The sequence below is a fragment of the Telopea speciosissima genome, chromosome 1 (assembly GCF_018873765.1).
Source record: "Telopea speciosissima isolate NSW1024214 ecotype Mountain lineage chromosome 1, Tspe_v1, whole genome shotgun sequence".
Classification (NCBI taxonomy): Eukaryota; Viridiplantae; Streptophyta; class Magnoliopsida; order Proteales; family Proteaceae; genus Telopea; species Telopea speciosissima.
The window spans coordinates 30,414,130-30,424,929 of NC_057916.1; the positions used below are offsets into that span (position 1 = coordinate 30,414,130).

General features: G+C 39.3%; 1 protein-coding gene, 1 long non-coding RNA gene and 1 pseudogene across 4 annotated transcripts in view; 1 reads left to right on the forward strand and 2 right to left on the reverse strand.

Moving 5' to 3' along the window:
- LOC122639848 overlaps positions 1 to 318 on the reverse strand; it is a 24,006-nt gene extending 23,688 nt beyond the window's left edge. Inside the window, exon 1 of the long non-coding RNA XR_006329582.1 lies at positions 51 to 318. This is a non-coding gene — a long non-coding RNA (uncharacterized LOC122639848). The remainder of the gene's footprint in view (positions 1 to 50) is intronic.
- The window catches only part of LOC122639829 (transcription factor EMB1444-like), an 8,914-nt gene extending 2,220 nt beyond the window's left edge, over positions 1 to 6,694 (forward strand). For 2 of the 3 annotated variants that reach the window (XM_043832827.1, XM_043832834.1), the window contains exons 4-12: positions 127 to 168; positions 1,111 to 1,170; positions 2,997 to 3,116; positions 3,192 to 3,386; positions 3,474 to 4,421; positions 4,530 to 4,631; positions 5,539 to 5,676; positions 5,775 to 5,900; positions 6,323 to 6,694. In XM_043832827.1, coding sequence (XP_043688762.1) covers positions 127 to 168; positions 1,111 to 1,170; positions 2,997 to 3,116; positions 3,192 to 3,386; positions 3,474 to 4,421; positions 4,530 to 4,631; positions 5,539 to 5,676; positions 5,775 to 5,900; positions 6,323 to 6,397 — 1,806 coding nt within the window. In that variant the 3' untranslated portion in view covers positions 6,398 to 6,694. The remainder of the gene's footprint in view (positions 1 to 126; positions 169 to 1,110; positions 1,171 to 2,996; positions 3,117 to 3,191; positions 3,387 to 3,473; positions 4,422 to 4,529; positions 4,632 to 5,538; positions 5,677 to 5,774; positions 5,901 to 6,322) is intronic. The other variant, XM_043832843.1, reaches the window with a different exon arrangement.
- Positions 6,695 to 6,976: 282 nt separating this feature from the next.
- Positions 6,977 to 9,777, reverse strand: LOC122644697 (annotated as a pseudogene).
- Positions 9,778 to 10,800: the final 1,023 nt, after the last annotated feature.

Genomic DNA, 10,800 nt, shown 5'->3' on the forward strand with positions numbered 1-10,800 from the left:
TTCTTCTTGTTTTCCAGTGAATAATTAACTTTCATGCATGTTCATTCTACCTCCATAAACAGATGAGGATACTCCACTTATGTTATTACCTCATTATTCATATTGTTTCATTTTGGTGATTCCCAGTACTATGATGGGTGGCAAGCTCAGTTTTCAGCGGGGATTAGGGTAAGTTTCCTATATGTCTATCCTTTATTTATTGTGTTACACATGTTCTAGTTGTGCACAATACCTAATACAACAGATATGATGCACCAAATAGATAGATGGGTAGGGAGTTGATCTCACCAGCTAGGATGGTTATGCCTCTCGTTTCTTTATTTGATAAGTAGTGACACTCATTTTCTTTTCTGTTAATAATTTTCCACTGCCAGATTGGTCAACTAGAGTGAGTGCCCAGAAGACCACAACAAATATAAGATCCTAATCATATGTTCTTTAATTTCTGGGATACAAATATTTTGCAAAATTAGTGGATCAGATTAGTAGATTACAGTCATTTGGTGGATGTGGTTTCAGGTCGTGGTCTTTGAATAGGTGCCGTCCGTTGATTAGATGGCCCATACCAATGACTTGCACTATTGATTGCAATTGTAGATGATGGGAGCCCGACTTATGATGGCCTACCACATCATGCTATGCAATATGTGGTCAAGTTTAGGGCTATGTGAACATGAATCTTTCCATCAATGTGGAATATAGTTTGTTTGGAACATTAGAACTGTCCAACCATGCATAACTTCCTGTCAGGAAGATTAGAGATGCATAGGGAAGGGGGACATTTTGGATCATGTGAACTGATGACTGTCACTGATTTTGGGGGCAAATGATGTCGCTGGAGTGAATGCTCGGAATTGCTCCAGACCTTGCTAAACTGATGGCATTGCCAGTACATGAGGCATTATATTATTTGGACAGTCGAGATTGGATGGGTCTGCATGTTTCACATTGAGAGGGGAGGGGGGGGGGGGGTTGGGCTTAATATCCAACTGTTTTAGGTTTTCGAACTTAAATACCATTTTTGTCTAGTTATGGAATAACAACTTTAATTCCATATGATTATTGTACTGAGTGTTACGATTTACCTGATTTCATGCTTTTGTTTTGTAGACCATTGCTGTTGTTGCTGTAACTCCTCTTGGAGTTGTACAACTTGGCTCTTTAGATATGGTAAGTTAAATCATTAACTTTTTGTAAATCTGACCTGTTAATATTCGAACTGTGACACATTGTACATAATTTACGGGATGAAGCTAGATACCTTTCTACAAAATTGTGTGCGAACTCCGTTGCGATTATGGGTTGGATGTCTAATTGTCTAGGCGGTAATGATAGTATCTTGTACCTGAACCGGTGGCTCACTTCTTCTAAGTAACGAGGAAGAGGACCGAAATATGCCACTCAAACACACTACTGAGACAAAGATGGACTAGTTTAGTTTAATTGTGATGAATCCGATGCTTGGACAACTAGGGGCTTCTGACACATGGGGTTATAAATCAACTCTATGCTTGGACTTCGATTCAAGCCCCTCTCTGAATTTGGATGTCTGCAAGAGTCTAAGCATTTATCTTTGGTTTGGTATGCCCATTAAACTTGAAGAATCCTCTCAAATATCATTTCTCACAAATTAGACTTATGCTCACTTTAGTGAACTCAGCCACTCAGGATAAAACCTCTAAAAGAGTTCAAAAAATGTAGTTTGTCCCCAGATATTCTGAGTTCCTAGAAATCAGCTACAATGCAGCTTGGAAGCAGTTCTGACTTAATCTGCAGGGCTACAGTACAGTTGGCTTATTTAGGTCTTCTTTGTAAGCATTGGTGAAGAGTCCATTCTGAAAGCTCAAAGCTGTTGTCCATCTCTTCTTATGTAGCCACTGGCTGAATTGGTGAGTTTACTAATGATTCTCCATCCCACTGTCAAGCTTGGTTCACTGGACCCTTAAATCATTTCTGAAGTCAACTGGGACCTCTTTCATTATCCTTACCCATCTATGGCCAAGGTTAAGCCCTCAGATTTTCCCGTGCTCATACCTGCTTGTCGAGGATACAAATTTTCAGACTGAAAGCATGTAAAAGAATCAAATGAGTCCCAAGAAAAAGGAGCATGGGAATGTGTAGACCATATTCTAATCCCTCTAAAATTTGATGTTTTTTCCTATTCTAAAATAGCATTTTAGAGAACTTTTTTTCCCAAAAAAAAGGGGGAAAGGTTTTTTACGAGCTCAAAAATGAAATTGCACACCCCCTCACATATCACTGTTCATGTGAGGGGGCGATATTTCATATAAGCCCCTGCCCCTTTTGTCAGATTCCAAAAAGGGTTCCTTTATTCAACCAAAACTGCACTCAGGCAGTGTATGGAACTGTCTCCTCCCCCCAAGAAAAATAAAAATTCCATATGTATTTCAGTGATACATTTGCTCTATAAATTTTTTTAAGTTGAAACAGGATCATTTAGGTGGGGTTTTTGTTTCATCATTGCTTCTTTTACCAGCTATTTATGTATGTGCTCTCCCAATTTGGACAGTCGGGGATGCATTATTCATATCCTTAACTTTCTTCTCAATATCATGATTCTTTTGCACATCATTGAAATGCTTGACTTCCTGCTGAATATCGCAATTCTTTTTATAACAATCAGTCATCAGGTTACAACTGCACATTGTTTGAACACATTCCCTTCAAGTTGTTTAAAAGGGTGAAAGGTCAGATGAACTTCCTCTTAGGAAGACTGAAGTCAGATCATGACTTTGCTAACTGACCAGCAGTTCTATAGCATATCTGGTGCTGCTATGTTGTTGGGTTTTCAACTATACTATTCTTAACATAAATATGCACCAATTTTCTTCTTTAGTATAAGCCTGTTCTTTCCAAGTCCTTTTGATGAATCATTATACAGACATGTTTTCTCCAATATATGATGTCATCTACGATCAGTTAAATTTAGCTATGGATCCCCTTTTTTCTCCTTCTCTTTCTTATGAGAGGAGCAGGTTTTCGAGGATTTGAATTTGGTGAGTCATATCAAGGATACAATTTGTTCATTAAAAATCTTCTCTACGAGGTTTCTTCCTGATCCAATACAATATTCTATGAAGACCACCTCAAGTCTGGTATGTACTCTTTTCTTTTATTCAAAGGGCTGTCTTTTCATAATGTATTAGCATCTGATATAGCTTCTCTCCCAGTCAGAAATACCGACGAAAACTTCAGATGTAGAGATCATTAAAGATTGTCTTGGCATTCTAAATGAAGGTGTAAGCAACATAAAGGCAGATGCTCAACCTAATTCAGTGCCATGTTTGGGGAAACACAATAACATCCCTCATGTTCTTCCTCTCTATGATCTCTCTCCAAAAGCTTTTGAAATGGTTGATAAACAGGTAGGAATCGAATCACCCACATTATGGGGTGATGCAAGCTCTCTGTTTCTTCAACATTGTTCAGGAATCTTTGATCTTGAGCATCAGAAATGTGTGCAGATGAAACTGCTCAAGCACAAAAAGTGTAGGGAGGATACGAATGGCTGGAAGGATGTATGTGTGAGTTCAAGACGCATTCATACACTAATATCACATGATTTCTGTGCTGAGGATACAAACTTAAATAATTTTATGCTGGAGTCTGGAGTGCATTGCCCTTTACAGCCTGCAGATTCTCTTGTATCTATGACTTGGAAAGGAGTTAAATGTGATAGGATTATTAATCTTCAAAATGAGGGACTCCATGCATCTCAGCCATTTGAAATGCAGCAAAGAAAACATTTGGAGCAGAAGTTGGAGTTACAGACTAAAATAAAAAATGTGGATACTGTTAATAATTGGTTAAATTTCTCTGCTGGATTTGAGCTGTATGAAGCCCTCGGTCCAGCTCATATTCAACAGGAATACAATGATGATGCTTGGGGCAAGGCATTGATGACAGAAACTGGTGTACCTGTAGAACCATTGGAGGGGATGGACATTAGTCAGTTTAGATCAGAGTGTGGTTCTGATCATCTTCTCGAAGCAGTGGTAACCAATGCCTGCCTTGGTGTTAACAGTGTTAAAAGTGGGACTTCATTCTGTGAATTATCAGAGTCAGTTGTGACAACTGAAAAATGCCCACAGACGTTTTTACGGGCTAAGCATGCTTGTGCGTCAACAGGGGGTCCAAATGGTGAGTTCTCTCTTGTAGAGGATGCAAATGACAAGACTTCTACTAGGGGTTCAACAGAAGCACATGTAAGATCTCGAAAGGAATTATCTTCCACAACTCTCAGCACATGTAGTGAACCGTTGCGTGGACAGGTGAAACCAGCTAAAGCTGGCAAAAAGAGGGCTAGACCTGGTGAAACTAGTAGACCTAGACCTAGGGACAGACAATTGATCCAAGATCGTATTAAGGATCTCAGAGAGCTTGTGCCTAATGGTTTGAAGGTAATAGTTCTATTTGTGATGCTCATATATGCATCTCTTTTATTTAAAAGCTGGTCAGTGTCACCTTAATGTAAACTGAGTAGCTTTTGCCTATTGGTGGTTGCACAGTGCAGTATTGATTCACTTCTGGAGCACACAATCAAGCACATGCTCTTTCTACAGAGTGTTACTAAGTATGCTGATGACATAAAGAAGTGTGCCGAACCAATGGTAAGCATCATAGTGGGTGAAATTCCTTCAGATTCCTAGTTGTTGCCCCCAAACATGGCTATCATTTGGTGGTTGAGCATTTTGTGATGCTAGAATTTTTCCCAGATTGAGAGTGGTTCTTGCAAAGGAAGTGAAAATTGTCTTCTTGTTTTTTTCTCTCAAACCTATGGTTTATAGTATTCCCACCGGCACCCCCCCCCCTTTTTTTGCTTGGGGTTGGGTAGGACATATCCATGGTTCCTTAAGCTGGCCTGCTCAGTCCCCTAGTTTATTCTTCACACTCTTTTTTTATAACTTGGGGTTCATTAACATAGGTAGGCATGATCTATTTCCATAATTAATTAGTGTATGGGAAAGGATACCAACAACAACAACTCAGCCTGATCCCAACTAAATGGGGTCGGCTACATGGATCTTAGAGAAAAATGAGGTCCTCACAAAGGGAAAGGAAAGTAAGAGGACTGAGGATTAAAAATGAAGATATGGGATAAGAAAAGTAAGTAATGGACAATGAAAAAATGAAAGTGAGAGGAAAGAGGATAGCCCAGGAATTCAGGAAAATCTCAGCTACATGGCATCGATAACGTGGATCCTTGCCCTTGAATAGGCTCTATCTTAGGTCATACTTGGCACAAGACCCAGACTAAGCATGTCATTCTTCACAACCTCACCTATAGTCATTTTACGTCTGCCTCTAACTCTTTTAGCTCCTTCAATCGGCATCAGATCACTTCTCCTTACTGGGGCGTCCCCAGGCCTCCGTTGCACATGGCCAAACCACCTTAGGCGACATTCTTGGAGCTTGTCGCTGATCGGGACAACTTTGAATGGGAAAGGAGACCATGTTGGTTTAATCCCATTGCTGATCTGCATATATGAAACTTACACAATATTTTTGAATATGCAGTTGCAAGATCAGGGAATCGATTTACTAGGTTCTTACAGACCTGAATATGGTTCAAGCTGGGTTCTGGAGGTGGGAAGCCAGGCAGTTCGCCCAATAGTGGTGGAGAATCTGAACATGAATAGGCAGATACTTGTAGAGGTTTGTTATTGTTGAATATGCACAAATTTACCGACATTTCTTATTCATTGTTTTGCTGTGACATATTATTTCCCTGATATGCTGGTCAAATTGTTTAGATGTTGTGCGAGGAATGCAGCCTTTTCTTCGATATAGCAGATTCCCTCAGTGGTCTGGGTCTTACAATCTTAAAAGGTGTAATGGAAGTTCGTGGTGAAAAGACATGGGCATGCTTTGTCGTTGAGGTATGATTTTGATTGAAGATAATAGATTCTGTTTTATCATAGTTTGAGTGGATCCATTTCGTGTCCTTATTTTTGGTTAAACTGGGATTCTGTTGTCTTAGCTAGTAAGCTAATGCATCTCAAACAAATTAAAGTTTGTCTCTTTCTGCACAGTAGAAGTATATCAAACATGTTCTGTTGTTGGAATTTGTAAATAAATGTCCATGCCCATTTCTGTAGACTGTCCATCAGATTGATTTGATTATTTTGCATGGCTTATCGAAGGGGTAGACCAGCAATTTGATATTTTGGTTCTGTGCCTAAGCCAGGCATAACCGGATACTAGAATATGAAGAAATCTTTTTTCCTCTCTTTTGGTGTCGTTTCTCCGTTTTTTGTTTGTCATGGAGCAGCAGTGTTAAATTCCACTGAATGGGATGCAGAGTAACAAAGGCTTTCATAGGATGGACATCTTGTGGTCACTTATGCCGTTGTTGCAGCCCAAGACAAAGATCTAATGGCTACTGCTTTGACAGTTCTGGGATGATGGTCCAGAAGGTTTTGCGTGTAATTTCTAGCAATCATCTTCAAAGTATCACCGTTGGTGTTTCTGAATCATGCACCTCTCTCTGTTGAGCTATCTGGTATCCCTCCAAATCCAAAAAAAAAAAAAAAAAAAGACATACCAGTTGTCTCTTGTTACATTTAAGTGTGAAGGTGACCTACTCTACTCTGCTGCTTGATGGTTTAGTGATTGCAAATTCGGAACCAAAACACATTGCAAGTGTATTAAGTAAGATCTTCATATTTCTGGTTAAGTAAGATCTTCATTTATGTTGGCATATTTTGATTTGTCCTTGATTATTATAGACAGTAAATTTATTATGGATATTACCATATTGGGCTGGGTCATTGAGTGAAATGGCGAATTCCCGGCATCTCTAGAGAGGTTTCTTTTAGAACTAAGTTTGATTGTACACAAATTGTCTCAAGAGCAAACGAAAATTGTACATGAGTGAATATATATATTTACTGAAATGCTATAGAGGAAAATATTTGTCTCACTATAATTAATTTATTCTTCAGTTTTCCAACTCCTAGGAGTCTAGGACCTTAATTAGTATCGCTATTTTTTTTTCTTCTGAACTTGAAGTTTGCAACGCAGAAGTGCCATCAAGTCCCTTTGCTAGGTAGCGTAAAGTGTATTCTGTGACGGTGGTTTCCCTGTAGATGGGGGTATTGTCCTTACATAGCAACTCCTTGATAGGCCCATAGATCTTCGTTGATGGTTGATAACTTGTAGTGAAGAAGCATGCCAGCGATAGTCTTGGGCCTACTTTGTGGGCCAATACTCGATGTTCAGCACTTTTAAACTTATCATTGGATATAAGCTGCCACAACCACAATATCAATCAGACAAAATTACAATTAAAACTAACCACACCATTAAGTTTGTTTTTGGGTAGCTCATCCTAGGTACCAATTTCATAGCTTTAGAAATTAAATTGGAATTGGCAGACCCTGATTCCAGGTTTTGAACCTTGCCCAGCTTTGGCCAAGAATTAGGTAAGTTCCTTAATCCTGTAATCTAATAACTTTGTTGTGGGGAGAGCGGGTGTTATGAATATGGATTTAGGGGATATGATTAGATTAATTAGGTTGTTTGTTGATTAGTTAGGTTGTTGTTACAAAGGGTTGGTTGTATTACCCCTATAAAAGGGATTTCCTTGTATTCATTGAGTATGAAAAGAATGAAGAAATTAGTTTAGTTTGTCTCTCTCAGTTCCCTCTTCTTAGGAATCCCTCCCTGACTCGAAATAATGAGAAAATCCCAATTGGTGCTTTCATTGATCCTCTGCTTCCCGTTTCCTTTGCTTTCATCCTTCCAGGTCTTTCATTCCAATGGGTTTGTTCTCCGAGGACAACAGGTTGGTTCTCCTTTTCCGGTCACTGGAACGACCCAAATCATGCGTTCCTTCCATGTCTTGAAGATGCAATCTACAAGGAGCAAGAGAGGATTTATAGTGTTGATCTTGTGGCAGTTGAAGATTTTGGTTCAATGGCCGATCTTGAACCTTACTTGGCATTATCTGGAGCATCTGTGGCAGAGATCTCTTCCATTTCCATGGTTGTGTTGTCATCCACCCCTATAGTTCTCGCTGCTTCTGCAGAAATTTCAGTCACCACTGCCGTTGATCAACAAACAAACTAATTAATCTAATCAACTAATCTAATCATATCCCCTAATTCCATATTCATAACAGCGGGGTGGTTGGATGGGAAGAAGCCATAATCCAAGAGAGATTTTTCTGTCTTTCAAAGGCTTAAAAGCCAAGAAGTTAGTAGGAAACTTCTTGTACTCCTGAGTAAGATCTTCTGTATTTTGCTTCTCCAACCACATTAGAAGCAGGATTTTAGAATCCCGTTAAAATCTGAAGAGCAAGAACTTAGCCAAACATGTACTTAATCGACGACGACAGTATGATTTAGGTGTAAGAAACAGAGACACTTGCCTGCAAAAGATCACCTATGTTCACAATCAGAGCTCCAGGTGTGGGGGGAACATCAACCCATTGGTTCTGATGAAGAACTTGGAGGCCACCAATATGGTCTTGTAGAAGGACTGTGAGGAAACCACTGTCAGCATGCTTACTGGCGCCCATCGTCACTTCTGGTTCAGGGCATGCAGGATAGTAGTGACAGATAAGGAGATGTCCATCATCACAACTCATCTCCCTCAGGTGATTAGGATTTAGCCCCAAAGCCTCTGATAGTAATTCGAACAAGATAATCCCCAATCTTTTAACTTGATCCGAGTATTCTATCAATATATCTCTACAGATTAATCAGATCAGATAGACAAACTCAGTTGAACAGAAAAAAAAAAAAAAGGGATGATCACATAGTACATCCAAACACTTGAAATGTTAAGTAGTGGTTGTAATGAAGGTAGGTGAGAATATTATTGGACTCCTGGGGCGAAATCCATGATGATGTTGAGCTTATATAAATCACTGATTCACCATTTTGAATTTGGAAGTTCACTTTGATCAATAAAACGTTTAACACTAGCACTGGAAAGATCACTTACCTGCAAGCCTCAGGCAACTCTTCGGGGTTGAGAGGTTGAGGACCCATGACGCAAAAAAAAAGTGTCCCTCCAATTAGCAGCGGTAGAGCTGTAGAGATCGAAATTGGAATTGTATGCAACCCTTTTGTTGGCATATTCCCTGGTGTAGAACTGTTTCTTCACTTCCGTGTCTTGCTCGTAAAACCTTTTAATCCCTTGCAGCGTCTCATCCAGAACAGTTTGAGGGATCCCATGATTCACCACTTGGAAGAACCCCCATTCTTTCCTTAAAGTTAGATCTTTATGGATGACGCCGTCCCCCAAATCTATGATCGGAACCCTGAGGTGGGTTTGACTGTGGCTGTGGATAGATCCAGGCGATCCTTCATGGAGGGCATTAGGAGAGTGGACGAAAATACGAGGTACCTTCACAACCCCAGTGTCTACCAATCCCTTCACACCAGCTTTAGTATCATCAAATTCCCTCAACTCTTTGCTCCGGTCATAAGTAACTGATAAAATTACCTCCTCTTGGGTGCCTTAAACTACCATTTTAGTAATGTACTTTGTTACTTGTAAGAACAATACTGTGACAATGACCAACCCAGATCGAGCTCTTGGAAATCCTCCTATATGTGCAACTGTGCAAGGTAAGGAGACATCCAGACCTGTTGTTTGCTCGTATTCTAAATTTTGACAGGCAAGAAGAGATCAGAGATAGATAATGGTGGGCGTGGGATGGTGTCGTTCAAATTTGACACGCCTCTCATGTATAGAGATCGAATAGGGATCGTGGATGGAGATACCACAATAATACCGAATCGACATCACAGTTACGTCAGTCTAGCATCGTCGGGACTCGGAACGAGACCACACTTATCTCCGTAACAAATAGAAAATAGGCAATGTCCCTGGTAGTAACGTTCTTCGTTCAATGCACAGACAGTCAGACACTACTGCCCTACATTTGTATAATATATAGATAATGCTGGTCGGTGGCTGCTAGACTGATAGAACCATGGTTCAGCTTTGACTTTAATCAGAGAGGACAAAAGAGTGTATGTCTATTATATCTACCATTACTCAACAATGTCCCGGGAATCGTGACCACACACATCCAAAGTAATAAATAAATAAAGAAAGGATAATTTACGAAATATCCCTTGAAAATAGAATTAATCTCAAGTCACCCTCTTTTATTTGAAAATGCTCAGAAAACCTCTTTCATTAGAACCCTATATTACAAATTAGTCTCTACCTTTAATTTTAAATGGTTAACTGATGAAATTAGCTAGTTAAATTTATTTAAAACCCTAAACTATCCTTAATTGGTGTATAGTTACAATTTTACCTTTAAATCTAAAAAACCCAACATATATATATATATATATATATATATATATATATATATATATATATATATATATATATATATATATATATATATATATATATATATATATTTTAGTTAAAACAAAAAATCAAAAAAAAATATTCCCTCTCCTTCCCTAAATTGCTAAATCGAATGGAATTAGGTTTTAACAACCACCATCGTAGTCTCTTGTAGCGACCAAACTAGAGGCCGATGACTAAGCTCAGACACGGCGAACGACCATCAGGATTTGACGGCCATAACTCCAGCCTCAGATGCCGGTGAAATAAAAAATAAAAAAAAAAGGCTTGAAACGCCCTTTTATCCCTGTTCCGGTACGATCCCTTCTAAAATCTGCACCTAGTTGCCTTTCCTCGTAACCCTAGATTTCTCCCAGAACAATCTCAACTGCAGCTTGTATTGCTTTTTGCTTCGTTTTATCGTCGGTCATGGTCAGGTTCTTCAGGACCACCTTCTGT